This window comes from Dromaius novaehollandiae, chromosome 1, assembly GCF_036370855.1.
Source record: "Dromaius novaehollandiae isolate bDroNov1 chromosome 1, bDroNov1.hap1, whole genome shotgun sequence".
NCBI lineage: Eukaryota > Metazoa > Chordata > Aves > Casuariiformes > Dromaiidae > Dromaius > Dromaius novaehollandiae.
The window spans coordinates 210,814,460-210,832,470 of record NC_088098.1 but is presented as its reverse complement, the minus strand read 5'-3'; the positions used below and the strand labels follow the sequence as shown (position 1 = coordinate 210,832,470).

The window sequence follows — 18,011 nt, the reverse complement described above, 5'->3', positions numbered from 1 at the left end:
TTATTCAGTGGCTGAACAGCAATGTCATGCAGAAAGCCTTTGCTGTGGCAGGCCTTGGTTTGTGTAGACAAGACTGGAAAGATTGTAGGAGCATGTAGGCTCCCTGCAAAAAGGGAACAGCTTGCACAGGGAACAGATGCAAGACCAAACAGACTATGAAGGTGAAAATGATACAGCTTCCTTCCCCTCCTCCATCTTTTCCTGTACAAGTTCTTTCTATAGAGCACTCATGAAGCTCAGGGCAGAATATATCAGCTAGCTGACAAGGGTCTTTCACACAACCATGCTTTTTGGTCTTGGTTAGAGTGTGCAGTCATCTCCCATGAAGCACAGGTGATGTGACTGCCCTGTGTTAACTCCTGTGGTATCTTATAGCCAGTCCTACCTGATTTAAAATCTAGTCTTGATTTAGGGATTTCTAAGGACAGGGAACTGACCACACAGCTGGTATGCTGTTTCAGAGTTTATTGTCTTGAGAGTTAAACCTGCTAGGTTTTATTCTTTTTGCATACAAAAATTCAGAATTAAATTATGTCATCTTCACCAAAGCTACCACTTACCTGTAGCATGTGGGTGAACTATCCACTGAATAAAATCACTTACGTTGGATGCAAAATTTTATGTCAGGAAGCTGTCAGGTATACAATGTAGAAAGTCTGGCAATGTTTTAGTGCTAGCTGCATCAAGTCCCTAGCATATTACTCAGGCTGAATCCAATCCCCATGATAAAGCAGGTTCATTACAAAGAGAGCCCAGTTCATCATCCAGTTCATCACAAGGGAGTCCTTAAAAAGCCAGTTATTCCATGGTCTTGCATGATGTGGACGACTGTAGCAGAAAGCAACTAGTTTAAATCATATGCTTTATTTGTCAGAGTGCCGATCTCTTAAGTACCCTTCAATACGGGCTTCCCTGTTGCCAGTGATTTGGGAATGAGTAATGCTGTTCTCGAGTTCCAGTCTCCCCTTTTATTTGTTCCACATAACATATAAATGCAGATTTACCAGGTAGGCTGAATTTCTTACTCCTTTTGCTCTTGCCCCTAATGTAGATTCATCAAGTAGGATTTTACTTGCAAAGAAGAAATTCCTTCTTGGTTATCTTGTTTTCAGTGTCACTGTGTAGTTCAAAATGAATGCTTTTCATGATTTTTTTTTTAGTAGCTGATGTCTCCTGGTCTAATTAGCTTGTTCCATAGAAGATTATATGGCTTTCTTTTGAAAAAGATCTGTAGATTTGGACAGCTCTTATCCCCCTACATAAGATGTCCTGCAATTCTGCAAAGCCCTAACACATCACATGGGGCCTTTGTCTCCCTCAGGGTCCTTCTGAATCCCTTGAAATCACAGACAATTTGTGAGGCAACTCTTGAAGCCATGTCATTAATGTGCAACATTTCCCTCCCTACCCCCTGCCCAGAGATTTTTTCCCCCGTATCTTTGAAAGCTAAGGCAATCTGAGTCAGCACTTTGTCCCAGTGTAACAGGACTTAGTCTTTCACATTTCACTTGTCTTTCACATTTCTTCCCTAATCTTAGTACTGAGTCTCTGACAACAATTGTTTTCTACACTAGCCATTCCTACTGGCAGAAAACTTTACTGTCTTGCAGCTTGATTGAGCAGCCACACATAGGTACAACTTTCTGAGCACTCCTCACTCAGCTAAGTGGCTCCTCAGAGGTGTTCTTGTATCCCTGCTAAGTGTGTAATGCTTGGGTACCACTAGCAGTGTGGTGTTCCTCCTGGCAGTCAGTCTGCCTGTCCTCGTTAGTCCCATCACTATAAAGTGTGTCAATGAGTTCATGTAAGTGTAAAACACAGTGACAGTATACAGTTCAGCTAGTGTGATCTGAACCCAATTTGTATATGCATGTGCCTTATTCAAGTGGTGTTTTTCTGCTTTGCTGTGAACTTACCGATGTTCAGCTAAACACTACAGAAGATCAGGTATTACTTCATGTGTTTGGCCGCTTGGCAGATGTGTTTCAACCTCACCACAGTCAGACCTCCAGTAAACAGCAGTGGACATCTCTGAGCAATGTGCAGCAAAAAGTTCTCTCCCCCTCTTGTGGTGCTGTGGCAGAATAAGGATACATTTTGGAAACCAAGGGCCAAATTATCTTCTATTATAAAGAATCACAGCCCCTGCTGAAGCGGTTTTGCATGCCCTCATCCTAAATGTGTGTTTATAACATCTTCCTTTAAAGCAAACCCCAGGCTTTGGCAACTTCCCACAACAGTGCTGAAATGGAGAGATCACTGAAGCTGAAATGATTACTTCCATACCCTCTGGCTGCCTGCCTGAACAGTGAGTGGGAGTCTCTGTTTTGTGTGTTATGGTCGTATATATTTCCAGGCACAAGTGTCTGAAGGTCGCACCCAACTGCACTGCCTGCCCGCATGGCATAGATGCCAGCTGGCAAAGACGACCTAGTTTGATACTCTGAACAACTTTTGAACAGGCATAACATTGGCAAATGCAGGCACATGCACAGACCTAGGTTTGTTCAGTTATGGCACACGCTGGAGCACTGTGCTACTACTGTCACACCCCCCTGGCTGTGTCAAGAAGTCCTGTCCTGCGTAGAGATCCGCATGTGTATCACTTATAGTATGTCATTGCTGTGCTGGTTTGGCACACATCGCTGACGCAGCACTTAACAAGTGACTCCACTCAGAGGTAGGATGTTTGAAGTTACTTTAGACATCAAATTATCTTTAATTCTGCTTTCTTTTTTTTCGGTATAACTGCATCTGTTTCTTTTACTTGTGTTTATGTCTAGGATCCAGGGACTGCAGAGATCTAGGCTTTGACCTGTAGGAGAAACCCTCTTAAACAGGCCAGCCTCCTCTCACCACCACCTAGTATTCCAGCATCCTTTAACACTAGGAAGAACTTTTGGTCTGTGCTTCAGTAACCTGCTGAGTAGGATAGCAAGGAGAAAAGATGGCTTGCTGGCTAAGATCTTTCAGCAATAAGCAAGAACTAGGCTCCATGTTTGTTCAACATTGAACAAGTCTCTGAACTTCGGAGCCTCAATTTCCTCAAATGCGAGTTGTGAAAAAAAACTGACTGCTATCAAACATCTTCTTTATGAAGTGTATTTACCAATGCTGACTTGCTGCATATGCACGAGGGTATTTTCTTTGTTCGTGCTGCAGGAACACTTGCAGCATCAGCATACCTGTGCCCTTGGTAAGGGAGGGTGCATCTCATTAATACTCTGCTTCTTCTGCAGAAGAAACTCGTTTAACTTCAGACATCCTCCTCCACTCTCCCTCCCACTCCCACTGAGAAATGGGTTTGAATAGAAGGTGCAGAACTTACGGTAGAGACCAAGAAACTGAAAAGGCTTACCTGTAAGTTACACAACGGTGATTCACACTAGAAGATAGTGGAGAGAGGACAACGTGGCGAGAGAGTAACTGCACTCATACTTTCCAGAGTGTCCTGAAAATAATGAGCAGGGAAGTTATTAATTTTACAAAAAAACGATGTGAAAGTACAGAAAGAATACAGCTCAAATTCCAAAGGTCTTTTTTTCATCCCTTCAAAGTATGGTTTTCCTGGCTATCTTAGGCAGATCCTGCCTTAACATGCTGGTTTGTATGTACCCCGTGCACCAGTGAAGTACCTAACTCTCCTCACATCTTGGGTATGGAACAAGATGTAATCCAGGGCTCTAGAGTCTTACTGTGAGACTAAGTGAGTGTAAGATTAGAAAAGCCATACAGATTTACAGTAGAAGGCCATCTAGCCCTGAATCCCAACAGTGACCAAGAACAGATGCTAAGAAAAATATACAGGAACAAGATTAGCACAAAGTGATACATTCCCAAAATATTCTTCCAACTTCCAGCAACTTCTGATTCTTAGACTTCCTCAGCCAGAGGTCACATCTGTACAGCTATCAGTATTGATAGTTTGCTCCTTGTGGAGACATGAGACTCTCCTGAACAAGCAGTGAGTCTGGGTCTTAAATAGGTATGTTAGAAATAACAAAGTGAAAGACCTCCAATAAATAAATAGATAATAAAATCTAACTTGTAGCAGAGAATGAATTGAACAGAAATCTCCTGTCCTCCAGCCAAAACCCTTACTACAGTGTAATGGTACATACTTATTTTATGCCACCAAAAAAAAAAAAAAAAAAAAAAAAAATCACAGCAGATAATTTTTGGCCTGTTTCTTGAGCATTTTCAGACTGATGGCTTCCTGTGCTGTCAGATTCCAACATCCTTCTGTGGGACATGTCCTACCAGTTCGCTGCAGAAGCCCCAAGATTTCTCTTCTCTACTCCAGGATCCCAAATGTAGCTGTTTTGGGTAGAGGATATGGAAGATTGCAAAGCAAGGAAGAGGAAAGACAATACCAGGAGTCTGCCCCAGCAGTCTGCAACTTGAAAAGGCCTACAACAAAGCTGGGACCTGCTACTAGCCTCTCAGTACAGCCTCTCCCCTCACAAGTCAACAGGATCCTGTGTGTGCCCAAATACAAGGCTCCTGCATGGTATTTTCTGATGAATTCTTTGATGAAAACTTGGCCCCTCTACAGAAATTCATCAGGTAAGAAACTGGAGTGGACATGGACTCCAGGGGCTCTACTTGTGAGGGACAGACAACATTGAACCTTAAAAGACTTCACCTACCTGTACTTGAAAAAATGAGATCTATTAAATGCTCACACATTTACATAACCATTTATTCCATGTTTTAGAGTTAATCTACAGCAAAACAAAGCAACAGCAAAATTCCATTTTATCCAACTTCTCTGCAGTGCAAAACTCTGCAAATAAACATAACTCATCTTAGGAACACATACATTAATGGGTGTATAAATAATTTATTCATTTTTAAACAGCTCTTCTCTTCATCTGGCTCCTTTCCAAAGTCTTAAAAATAATTACAAAGAACACAGTATAGAAGCATCATTTTTTATTATTTTCACTTATGGAAAAAAGGGCTCTGGGCTTGGAAGAACAACTCAGGAGACCAGTCAGCTGTCCCTTGCAATATACCCCCTGAATAACTTGCACATGAGAGATGATTCTTGCCTTCTGAAGCAGAACAGCTTTCCAGGACTGTATCATTTAAAAACAAGGCCTTGGCAATACCTGCAGATACAGGAGTTGTTAGAATCCTGGCTGTATTCCCAGGGCTTAATTTCTCACTTCTGAAGCATGTATTTCCACTGTTGAATTTCCTTTCAGAAGTAGGGTTCCTGTCAGTGTACTTGCAGGTAGATTGCAAGTCAGCAGCCGAGCTAACTGTTTGAAAGTTTAAAGATGCAGCTGGTTTCAATCTTTTGTTTGTAGATGGTGGGATCCACTCCTCAAAGTCATCCTCAGGCAGTTGGCTCTTGATAAGGGACTGCTGTGAAACAGAGCTATTACTTTCTTTGTCCTCCCAGTTACTTGGCCTTTCACGTTTCACTGATCTGCCAGTAAGTTGCTGCAGCAAAGTGTTTTGAAAGGAAGGCCTTGATTGCTTACACTTGGAATGGATTTTAGGAAGATTTTTAGGTGTGAATATAGTGACAAAAGAGCTTCTTTCCCCAACAGGACGTATTTTTTGAAGAGGTTTTGCCACAGGAGTTGACTGTGAATAAGGAACAAAGTCTTGAGCACTAACTGAGTTGCATTCTGCATCACAAAAGGAGTAATTTACCGGTGTACTATAAGCAGGAGGGGACCTATGTAGGAATGATCTATGTTTTGAATTGTTACAGGGAACATCTACAGGGTTAAGCACCAATTCAGCTGTGCCCTTTTCTGTCAAAGCATCTTCCTGTAAGGAAGAGTTGCGTGTTTTATTTAAGAATTCTACTGTCTTTGCTAGCTCTCTTGCACTTGCATCAAAGAGATCAGCAGAGGCATTGTAGCTGCCTTCAGGGCAACCACTGTTCCACAGCATCTCTCTCTTATTTATACTTCTAAAGGTATTTTCTTGCAGTTCTGTCAGTGGCTTTAGTTCTCTTTTGTATGTCCTTGTCTTGTTGGGAGTTGCTGAATCAGAGTCCCATGCCCCCAAGCACGTAAGATCTGTTTTTTGGCTTGGTGTGTTATAATAATTTTCTTTATTCTCCCAGTCAACTGAAGAGCTATCGTGTGCAGACTGTACACAGGCAGCTGTCTTGCTCCTTTGTAAACACAAGGTTTTTCTGTGTTCAGCAGTACACTGTAGGCCGATGAAAGAACAAGCTGACTTTGAAATGCCAATATTTGCTTCTTTAGACTGCACAACTCTACTCTTGGATGGAGAAGGCTCTGATGTAGGTGGCAAGGACTGTGATGGAATCAGTTGATGTGGGCTAGGTATAAAGAAAGACGCTCCACATTCTTTGGTAGTTAAAGACAAAGCACTACAGAAAGACTCACATTGCAACACCTCATCACTTGGAGGACTTAGATTTGACTGAAAGCAAGTAAGGGGTATGCTCTCCCAACTATCCTTTTCCACTGGTGACAAGAACTTCCCTAATATGCTTACTTCATGCAAATTACCAGGTACCAGGGCTTGCCTAGGAGATGATTCGATAATATTTCTATCCAACTTGCTACTTTCAACAAGGGCATGTTTGCCTGTATCAAGATTGGGTGATGCTGCAACACTCTTGCAGTCCTCTATTCTGGCTAAAAATTCATTTAGACTTTCTGAGAATGGGAGCTCATCCCAAAGGATGGAATCTGTTGGAGACACTCCAGCTACATTTACATGATTAGAAGGTGAAGTGTGTCTCTTGTAAAACAGGGAGTTGTGGGATTTTTCTGGACAGGAGTCATTTCCACTACTATTCTCTGGGTAAGTGTTTTTTACCCCAAGTTCCAAGAGATTTTGTAATAACCTGGAACTATTATCAAATAAACACTCTGCCTTTGAAGAGGAAATCGGCTCTAATTTGTCAGGTGCAGAGATACTGTTAGTCTGATTAGACTGTGAACTCAGTTCATCCTCCTCCTTTTTATTCCCCTTCCTCAAAGAGGAGCTGCAAAACTGTGAATCCCAAAGAGTCTGATTGTTGAGGCTTACAGTGCATGATTCTGCAGACACAGGCCTCTCCTCTTCTTCATTCTGTCTACTCATCAGCTTTTCCATTTCCAGAGATGAAAAGTCTGCTGTTACCCAAGCAACAGATGAAGTCAGGCTGAAGGACTGCTGCCAGGACCCTAAAAAACTTTCTCTGCCACTAGATTCAACAAAACAGGAGCTTCTGCTCAGACCAGACAGGCTGCTGAGCTCACTGACAGGCTCATCTGTTGCAGCTGAAGATGCATTAGGTAAGCATGAGCTGCTATTGCAGCTCCTGATTTTTGCAGACTGCAGGAGCCGATGGAAGTAGCTGATAACAGTAAAGCCAGTAACAGCAGTGTTTGGCAGGAAGATCTGGCATGCTGTAAGGTTTTTTGTACTTCTATTAATTCTAGAACAGTTTTGCAAGATGCTGCTGGCAACAGAATGCCCTCCATCTTGACTCACACAACCCTGTGAGTGGGGAAAAAAAAAACAAAAAACCACAACTTAGTGCAATGCTTTGTTTTGAGACAAAAAATACAGATTTTCAAGCATCACTTTCAAGTCGGACTTAAATTTAGGTCTCACTTTTTGTCAGGATTTGCAGGGAAGGAGAGGAAACTGTTTGTCACAAGCCATTACTCTCTGGGAAATAAGCACTGGCAAGGGCTATAAAGGCCATCACAGCAAGAGGTGCTTTGCTTGTTGCAATGATGCAGGTTTTTTTAGATCTGGGAAAAACAACCAAGAATTTTAAAGAAAGGACTCCACAGAAATTTTCTTCCTCCCATTAGGGCACCGAGGACTCTGGGGCTTCCTTCAGAGGTGTTCTGTGCAACTGGTTAGCTGCCTAATGCCTTTTTTTTTTTCTTCTTTCCTTCTTCCTCGGTGTAAATCTAGGAGGCACTGGGCAGTACTTGAAGCAAAGCATTCCAGTACCAGATACCTGACTTGGCAGCTCAGCTATTAAAGCCAGCATGATATTTCCTATGCACCACCTCCATGAAAGGCAAATAAGCTCCAACCTTTATCTTCTCAGATTTACTTAAAGGGCAGTGTTTCAGAGGAGCTTCAGCTGTAATTCTTTATAGCATCTGCTTCTCACTACATGGAAATTTCAGGTGGAAAATGACATTTAAAAACAGAAGGAATTATCTAATGCCTTGAAAAGTGGATAAACTGTCTTTCCTCTCCCCCTCAATATCTGGCAATGCCAGAGGACAAAAGCAGATATACCTGTCTTCAGATTCAGCAACCCCCTACTCTCCCAGTCTATGCAGGGAGTAAAAGTTGAGGCTGAAGGCTGTTAGCTGAGGACAATGTCCTTTTAGGCAAGTTATTTAAAGGGGAGGGGGAAAAAAAAACCGAATAAATCCCCCACATTATATTAATTCTGAATTTTATTTGGGAGAATGCAATTTCATGCATAGATTAATGTAGCTGTTTAGATACATCTGTACTCAAAGGCTGAGCAAATGCTCTTTAAGTGTATTTTTAGTCCTTGTGCATGCATGAACAGCAGCAAAGCTGCTGATATGCAGAAGGATTACTTGTATTTGTAAATACATCAGACCTGGAGACCTGGTGAATGATTCTGGTTAAGTTGGGTTAATCTACAAGGCCCTCTAACTCCCATTATTTAGACATTGTGCACTAGGAATAGCCTTGCGTCAGACACAAGCCTTGTGGCACCTGTAGGAAAGGAAAAACCTGTGCCAGATGGGATTTAGCTCACAGACTTCATAACATGAATGACTCACATAAGCCTCACTTGAACAGAACTTAGAAGACAGTTTCTACTGGAATATTTGTTCTTAATATTTTCTAGTATGTTCAACATATAAATGAGCCACAGATGCTTATGCTGAACAGCAGTATTTTATCAACATTTTTAAACACTTTCTTAAATCCAGAAGTATCAAAATGCTGTGGGGTGTGTGTGCATGTGTGTCTCTCCCTACACTTCAGACACCAGGAGGCTAAGAAGACTATGCAAGCAGTGAAAAGTTAAGGCAGTGCTTACAAAGACAGTCTTTGTTTCTTGCTTTAACTATGTATGTGTTCCCCCCCCCCCCTTTTTTTTTTTTTTTTTTTTTTTTTTAAATGTACAGATTCCAAGCTGTTACTGACACACACAGGAGTTAGGGTCGCTTTTCAGAGAGCCTGGGCAACCCTGACTGTCAAGTCAGCTGCTGCCATTCAAGATGGCTTTTGAATCCAATTAATTTAAAATAACTCAGCAGTCAGCAGGAGGAAAGAAACAGAATTCTTCCCATGTCTTAAGCTCTCAGTTTTCTCCTCTGTATGCTGAAATTCCCAAAAGATATTGTATATGATGGTTTGCTAACTCAGTCTATGCTCCTACTTGGCTGCAAATTAATGAAAAGAATTATTATAAGAGAGTAATGTGGATCAAAAGTTACCTTCACTCCAAATATAAATCTTTTTCCAATGAAACAGGTTTCAACTGCTTGAACTAACACTCCTGGAGATGCATCTTTGTTTGTTTCTCCTGACAGCTGATTAAAGTCTTGAATATACCTTGAATAAAAATGCATCGAAGTACTGCATCAACAGAGGAAGCCTTTAATAACATTTCAGCTGTAATATACGTAAGAGATATGCTACAAAGAAGACCCTGTGTTAGCTTGAACTAAACACAGAAGGAAAACCAGGTGAGAGATGAAGCTATGAACTGTCTAGTTTGCTTAATTTTTAGTGAAATAGAAGTAAATAAAACACTGTGAATAGGCTTAATGCACACACAATTTTCAGGGTTCTGTGTGGACGAGAATTTTGTACCAACACAGACTTGTGTATTATAATGCTGGTATTGGTTACACATCCTGCTTGTTTCCATCTTTATAGCAACGGTGGCATCCATGTTAAGACATGCAAATAGTTGTTTTTCACAGTTTACAGTATTACAGTGGTCTAATGTAGAATGCCTGCCATGAGAATATTCAAAACAAACCAAAGACTATTTGTACCTTAGCACTTTTCTTCTTAAATTATGAGGAAAAAATGTGTGGAAAAGCCACCCTACATAGTAATTTGCCATTAGATGAACGTTCATTCATCTCTAATTAGGGAGGAAGGATGCAAGGGAGATGGACAACTAAATTGCAGAGCTCATTTAGCATCTGGTAGCTGCCTTCAATAGACAGTGGCAGATCTCCTTCACAGAAGTAATCCATCTCGAGATTTGAAGATTTCAAGGGGTAGGGTTGGGGGGTGGAGACATGGACATGGCCCAAATCCTTAAGCCTTTTCTCAGGGTGAGGGCTAAAATGGAAATTCTGGAAGGCACAATTTTAACAGCTTCTTCTCACTTCTCTCACCACCATCCAAGATCAATTATTTTTTTTGGCCAGGGGAGGAGGGGGAAGCACCTATATAGTTAAAAAGCAATCCATTCCTCACCTCTGCAAATTTCCTGCAGCGACTCCAAAGAATGGATCTAAGCAGCTTCCAAAGACAGTAATGTCAAACAAATCATTAGTGTCAGCAACCTTTAGGGACAATCTATATCTGTAGCTTGCATCTTTAGCTTCACCTGTGCAGCCACATTTTAGACAGTTAAACCTGACAAAAGACAGTAAGAGTTTAAAAAAAAATGTCATTAGAAATTACAGGATTTTTTCCTATTCTTTGCCCCTTGAGGCATTAATCCTACCATATACTTAGCAAAGATTTATTCTCTCTTGGAATTCTTCTTGTATCTTTAGTAAAATACCTAGTTTACAAAAAAATCTGCAGGAAACAGTGCTATCTTATCTTCTAGTTTAGCACTTGAAACAACAGATAAGCTTGCTTTGCAAAGCCAGCTCCTTCTATCTAGTGCTGATACTCATTGATCTGGTGTTCTTCTGTGTGTGATGGATTTGATGTAACAATGGGAGCAAAAGAAAAGCCCATGTTTCTGGACACACAGTTAGTGGAAGAGTCATATAAGATAGTCTCATGCATTACATGAACAGGATGAGGAGAGATCAAAAAAGGTTAGGAGCCTCAAAATCAAGTCCTAAATCAGCTTAGTTCAGTTACACTAATGCCTTCCAACACAGGAACAGCACTGAAGAACTGAACTGCAGGGGATTCACTTGGAAGCCATTAACATATATCACTTGTTCTCCTAAACTGTCCTTCGATATTGTATGGTATTCAGCACAATAGAGTTCTTGCTCCATGATGATCTCCAAGCTGCTACAGGAATACAAAAGAAAAAAATAGTGCTAATTACAGATATTTGGGTTATTTACCCCTTATTTCTACTATTGATGAATTTTCAGCAATTTCTGTTCTGGTTTCCTCTTCAGCTCCCAGAAAGCCCCAAGGCCACCCACAATTAACAGTATGCAATGCCCTAAACACAACATACCTCCTAGAATCCAGTATCAGCCTAGAAAAGCAGCTTTGACAAGCAGGATAGATGAAGCAGGAGTTCTGGATGGAAATTACAGAGGCAGCCAAGAGTGCTCTCCCACCACTCATGTGCTCACAGCATCACCTGAAAGAGGCAACTCAAAATGGTCCAGCGAGTTCTCACTTTATGAAACGTTAACACAGACTGCTGCTGGTTGGGTTTTTTGTTGTTGTTGTTGTTGAAGGGCAACCTTCAGGAAATGATGATTTCTGTTTGTAACAGTAGCCCAATTCAGTCAACATCTATTATTTGCCTTAATTACTCCTTTAAAGGGGGAAAAAAAGCTGCTTGAAAATATGCACTAAAAAGCAAATGTTCATCATGTTGACACACCATTTCAGATAACTATACAAATCGCCACTCATATTTTGAGAATCTTTAATCAGAACTATCCTTGAATATAGTACTGAGCAAATCTGTTTGCTTTTTTTGCTTAATTTACAATGAGATGGGGTTAAAAATGGAAATGACCCATGCATGCAATTCTGCAAATACCTTCAGTTTCAACAATTTTGAAAGGAGATGTCCAGCAAATCTTACAAGGACTTGCAATAATGGTTATATTCCTGCCCTTTGAGGCAATGGGACAGATCTACAGTATGGTTTCAACAAGGGGCCATACTGATCTGACAAATAATGGATTAGATAATTAAATAAACAATGAATTATTTCTTATTCAGTATTACTTTCCCGCAGAATTATCATGCCTTTATAATAACTATATAGTAACTAAATTTCAGCTTTAGGAAAATCCACAATTTTAGGAAGCTAACTTTTCTCTCAGTAGAGGCTAGAAATATGTAGTGTCAGATTTATTTAGCTTTTACCAAACATAAAAGAAACATTATGCAGCTGCTCTGTAGTGAGACTCTTATTAAAATGCTTTTTAAAATGTCCAATTGTGATACAGTCTAATAATTCAGGATAATGTGTGGGACAATGTTGCTTTTTAAAAAAACCTCGTGTTGTATTTATTTACAACAGCTTCCTCCACTTCTTTAAGATATGGCTACAAAATAGTCCATGCTTTGTTCCATAAAGCATGGGATAGTCAAAAAATTGCCCAAAGCACAAAGTTCAGCTCTCTTTTTGTTTCTTAAAAAAAAGAAAAGAAAAAAAACAAAAAAACCAAACCAAAACAAAAAAACCCACCACACTATTCCTCCTCCTTCTCTTCCCCACAAGTTTTTGGTTTTCATCAGTGAATCATCACATTGTTTTAGGTGCAGATTACTAGACTGGGGAAATATAAATCTGTATTAAAGACTTTGCTCCAAAGTAATCAAATAAAAGCATCACAGGATTTTGTTTAAATTATGGGCTTCATTCAAAATCACTTTCAGTTTATGCAACACTTAACTAAAATCAGTGTATAGATTTTTGACATTCTTACTAGAAAGTTGGTATAAATGACAAGGCCATTTGTTCATTCAGCCATTCAGATAATTTTGAATTAAGAGAATGTGAAAATGGGCATATTTAACCATGACTGCTTGCACATAAAAAATAGCATTCTTCTCAGTCAATTCAGACTGACAGACATATGGGAGTATGGTGTAACTCCACAAAATGATGGAGGAACCTGATCCCAAAACTTTTATCTAGCTACAGACAACAATACTCTGAAGTAATTCAACTTACACTGTTTCAACTTAAATTACCAAAGGATTTTAAGCAGCTGAATTAAAGGAGGCTTTATACTCCTACCTCCATCACAGTAATAGGTAAATATACATTTCATTTCAAGTTATCCTGCAGAATAAACTCAGAACAGAGAATCTCAGCTGTGTCCCAATAGGAAGCAAATTCCACATCTTCATCCCATAGCTCCCTCAAGGAGGCAGACTGTCAAGGAGACAGAGGAGACTCAAGTATGGCTTTTATGGGCTAAAAGCCATTTTCATATAAACACTTATATTTTGTGTATGTTTTGCCAGAAAAGAGTTTAAGTCACAGTCTATTCCATTTCACTTAGAGGCACTGTTCTCAGCAGTCTGGCAAAAAAAGGATCTGCAACATAACTGCTAGAAAAATATGAGTGACTAAATTTGTTATTCTGAGTAGTTCGGAGGAAAAAAAAAATCAGACACCAAATATTCTCTATCGCTAAAAGGTCTGGAAAACAGATGCAGGGAAAAGGTAAGAGCTTCACTGGAGAGCCAAGAAAAGTCTCTTTTTCAGAACACGTATTAATGAAGATTTGTTTGACCTAATATATCAAAGGTGCATGCTTTCAATTCTTGCCAAAAACAACTACTTTGTTTTAGTTATAGTAAAAGATATCAGTAAGTAATGCAAGGAAAACATATCAATGTACAAAAAAAGTAGTAATAAAAATAAGTCTGATTTTGTAAGTTCCCCCAAAAAGACAGACTTGGAAAAATCAGCAGGTTTTTCATAATCCAACAAGTTTTCAGCCCAGAACTTTACAATCAAAGCATACTATTTGCAGTCTTAAAACGAAATAATCAGACGCATTCTGGAAAGCTTACCAAACATTTTAAGTACTTACTGAAACATGGGAGGTAAAGTGGAGTAGGTATTTCCAGAGACTTCATTAAGAGCTTCTGTAAAAGTGAGAGATTCAACATCCACACGTCTAATTTTCTTGGGTAGAAAATGAGTGCTAATTATCTGGACATAAGTTAAAAAAAGAAAAGTATCAATAAAACAGATTTACTTTTTTTTTTTTTTTTTTTTTTTTTTTTTTTAAGTCTTTGGACCCACATCCACCCCAGGGACCACACAACACTTCACGCACTCTCCACCCCCAGACTCCGAAGCAGGGGTTTTCCCCACTTCGCACCTGAGTTTCTCTCAGTGCCGGGTGCCCTCTAGCGGGCTCGTTACTTCAAACTCTCCCTAAGAAAAACCACATACGAGAAAACAGCCGCGACAGGCCTCACCCCGCAATTTTTGACCGTAACCAACAGCGCACGGCACAAGCGGCCCCGGGCCCCGCCGTCGCTCGGCGCCCGCGAATGGCGCGCAGGAGCCCCGCGCCGAGCAGGGCCCGGAACGCGGAAGGGCGGAGGTGGCGTTGCTAAGGGCCGTTGCTGGGGAGCGGGGACGGGGCGGCGCTCATCCAATCGCGACGCAAACCCGGAGGTCGGGGCCATCCCACCCCTCCAATAAGAAGTGAGGACGCCGGCCTCGCTCTCACGCGTCCCTCCCACGGCTTTACGCTAAGCGTCCGTTCGGGAGCGCGGCACGTGAGTTAAACGGCCAATCACTGCCCCACGTCCGGCTCCCCGCATGCACGCGACCAGCGGCACTTCTCCCCGCCCCACCACAAAGCTGCCCAGCGCACCTTCCCGCTCATTGGCCAATGGGAGCACCCGCTTAAGCAGCACCGCAGCCAACCGTGACCGCTGGCGCGAGCCAGCCAATCAGAAGGCCCACCATTTCGCCCCGCCCCCCGCCCACGTGTGGGATAGCCCCTCCCCTAGGAGCGTGGTTCTGAGCGAGCCCTCACGGTGAGGGGGCGCACCTTCCCCTCCGCTGGGTCCCGCCGCCCCGAGCGGGCCTCGTGCCCCCACATGGCCGCCTCGGGGCAGCCCGCGGGGCGGGAGCCGGGCCGCTATAAAGGGGCGGGGCGGGCAGCCCGCGCTTGTCCTGGCGATGTCGCGGCCGTCGCTGCTTCTCCTCCTTCTCCTCAGCGCACCCGGCGCCCTGTCGGCCCCCCGCCGCGGGGGCGCCGCGCCGCCCGCCGCCCCCTACCTCACCCGCTACCTCGCGCAGCAGGTAGGAGCCGGCCCGCGCCCCGCGCGGCGGGAGAGCGGCCGTTAACGGCAGCGGGCGGCCGGGCAGAGCGGCTCCTGCCTTTCTGAGGTGCCCCGAGCCTCAATGAGGGGCTTTTTTGGAGGCGGGACCTCAGCGGGACGTGGCCCTTCGCCCCTGGGTGTCGGTGCGGAGTGGGGGCCCGGGCCGTGGGGAGATGCGGGAGACGGAGGGTGTTCAGTGCGCCGGCAGCGATGTTACGGGGCGGGAACGGCCCTAGTGTCAGCGTTGTGGGAGGTGAGCAAACAGGTGAAGGAAAAACAAGTGGAAAAATAAAAGAGAGAAATGGGGAGAGCTTTCAAGGGAAACAGGCACGAAGGGGAGATGAAGTGTGTAAGGTTATTCTGAATAGCTACAAAATAGCTGCAGAATCAAGCTCCCTGTCATTCGGCCTCTGAGAGGTGGGCTGGGAACTGTTTCATTCAGAAATCCCTGTATTGAGAACACTGCAAACTGTTTGTAGGTCGGGAACTCTCCTCTTCCAGTGGTGTGTTTGCATAAATCATGGACTTCTATGTGTTAAAAGCCTCTCTGTTTAATACTCTTCAGTCACTCAGGTAGTGATTTGAGATTTCAGTGCCCTCATTAGTTCTTCCAGTGGCCCTTAAACTTACTTTGATAACGCACTGTAGAGACCTTCCGCAGCGTGTGGTATGTGTGGGACAGGATATCAATACTGTGCTGGTGTTGTAACTCCAAAACGTGATGCTTGTCATTCTGGTGCATTCATTGCTGATGCTGTCATAGTATCAGTGATATTAATTATGTGCTCTGGTCTGAACCATACTTTGTCACTGCCTTGTTTTTCCTGTGTCCCCATCCCCTCTGTGAGTTGTTGTTTCATCTGGCTGTTCTCTGCAGGTGTCTGCGGAGAGCACAGGAGACAGGGGCAGACTGTTCCCTTCAGTTGCCAACGAAGTGGCAGAGCTGCTGCATATCTGAGATCTGTGGACCCTGGGAGAAGGGTAGCTAGATGATGAGAGAAGGGAGGAAAGAGTCCCAGTGACACCCTGTGAAAGATGACACCACATCTTGCTCCCTGCATTCTGCTCCATATTTCTCCTCCCCTCTCACCTCAAGTAGAATCATACTGGCTGAGAGTGACTGCTGTAGGAGAGAGGAGTCATATTCACAGGCCCTTAAAACTTCACTTTTCTTGTCCAAAGACACATTAGTATTGTAATACGTGGTAGGAGACATTATATTCATGTATTTTTGAATTCGTATCATTAAAGATCTGAATGCTGTTGCCTGACACTTGAAAGATTAGGCCTAGCATAAGAGGTGCAATTACACGAAAGGTGTGAGACTTCTTTTATCAGCAGCATAGCATGCAGAACTGACAGGCTTATTCTTCAGCTCTCATGAAATGTGTGCTTATTGCTGATATCTGTGAGCTTGTAATTACATTATGATTCTGTAGTGGAACATAAATACCATGATGTTCTTACTGATGGGATTTCACTAACTTCCCCCCACCCTCTTGAATTCCTCCCGCTTCGTTTTCTTTTCCTAAGATCTGACATTTTAATTAAATGTCGGCACTGTAAACCTCAGAGTGAGGCTGTAGATCATCTCAAGTTTTAATGGCTAGAATGAAGGGGAACTAAGAGCCAGGCATCCTGTGTCTGGTTCCAGCCCACCACCAACCTCAGGCAAGTGCCAGTATCTCAGTTTAAACTGATCAACATATTAAATAGGGATGATGATACTTTGCTACCTCACATGACTGTTTAATTATTAACATTAAAGATGCTTACAACATGAATCATCTGCTTCTGTGCCTTGCTGCTGATTTTTTTTTCTTAGCTAAAATTCTTGTTTTGATTCCTGTTTTTTCCCTTTGATTTTTTAACATGAATTAAAATTATTTTTATTAGAGCATGCAATATAAAAAGACATTATAATACAGCAATGTATTGTGCTAAGTCACAAAAGATTTCTTTTTATGCCTGTTTGTATTAAAAAGCTCTTGCATAGAGGCGTTATACTTTCACAAAGTCGAACTTTGAAAGGTTTAAATAGATTCCTTGCATGAGTTCTGTTCCTTAAGAGCTACCTCTTGAGCACTGTGAGCATTGAAGTTGGCACAAGAACTATTGGCACATTGAAGAACTCCATTTCAGCAGTTCAAAATTTTCATACATAAGTTTAGAGAGGATTGTTTAAACAGTTCATTACAAAAGAAAAGTGGAATTGTAATGCTTAAATGGAGCTTCTTGACACTAAGGCATTTAGGCCTTCTGTAACATGGTTGTGGGTTTAGTGTCAGTGTTTACTGAGAGGCAATGATATTTAAGTTTGCTTTCATGAAAATGGGGAAATAACAGGGTCAGACATTTCATCTTAACACTAACTTACATTAAACTTCCTCCTCTTTACTATTTTAAGTAGCAAACACTTATGCTGACAGGACTAACGTATAGAACATTGAGAAATAAGCCAGATAATGCCTGAGTCAGTGTGACTGGGATCTTTACTTTATGTATCTTGCTTACTGGACCATGTATGTCCATGCCTGCAAATCTTATTTGCTGAATGTGTAGACTATAACTAATGAAGAGGTGTGGCTTGTCTTCATGTGGGCTCTTAATTCTTGTCATTTTTGCTTATTCACTTTTGGCCTTTAGAAGCTTCCCCTCTCCCCCCTTTTTAATACTTTATAAGTTTTATTCTTTTGGCTTGGGAGTGTGACTTTTTTCCCCTTCATAAGTAACTGATGACTTTCAGCCCTCTAATTCTCCGAAGCCTGAGTGAAATTACCCCAATATAAAGTTAAATTAAGCTGACATAG

General features: G+C 42.1%; 2 protein-coding genes across 6 annotated transcripts in view; one reads left to right on the top strand and one right to left on the bottom strand.

Annotated features, from left to right (window-relative positions):
- Positions 1-4,684: 4,684 nt before the first annotated feature.
- On the bottom strand, positions 4,685-14,572 carry DDIAS (DNA damage induced apoptosis suppressor). Of its 4 annotated transcripts, none has more exons than XM_026106077.2 (6): positions 14,244-14,366; positions 13,950-14,071; positions 11,393-11,521; positions 10,435-10,596; positions 9,435-9,552; positions 4,685-7,482 (listed from the first exon to the last, which is right to left on the bottom strand). In XM_026106077.2, the coding sequence occupies exons 3-6, from the start codon at positions 11,503-11,505 to the stop codon at positions 4,945-4,947; spliced, it is 2,931 nt and encodes a 976-aa protein (XP_025961862.2). In that variant the 5' UTR covers positions 11,506-11,521; positions 13,950-14,071; positions 14,244-14,366; the 3' UTR covers positions 4,685-4,944. The 4 variants fall into 4 exon arrangements, with proteins under 4 accessions (XP_025961862.2, XP_064361235.1, XP_064361233.1 ...); XM_064505165.1 differs by having other exon boundaries at positions 14,318-14,337; XM_064505163.1 differs by lacking the exon at positions 11,393-11,521 and having other exon boundaries at positions 14,344-14,571.
- A 291-nt stretch (positions 14,573-14,863) lies between these two features.
- PRCP (prolylcarboxypeptidase) overlaps positions 14,864-18,011 on the top strand; it is a 33,380-nt gene continuing 30,232 nt past the window's right edge. The window contains exon 1 of one of the 2 annotated variants that reach the window (XM_026106073.2): positions 14,864-15,181. In XM_026106073.2, the coding sequence (XP_025961858.1) occupies positions 15,059-15,181 (123 nt within the window). In that variant the 5' untranslated portion in view covers positions 14,864-15,058. The remainder of the gene's footprint in view (positions 15,182-18,011) is intronic. The other variant, XM_064505162.1, reaches the window with a different exon arrangement.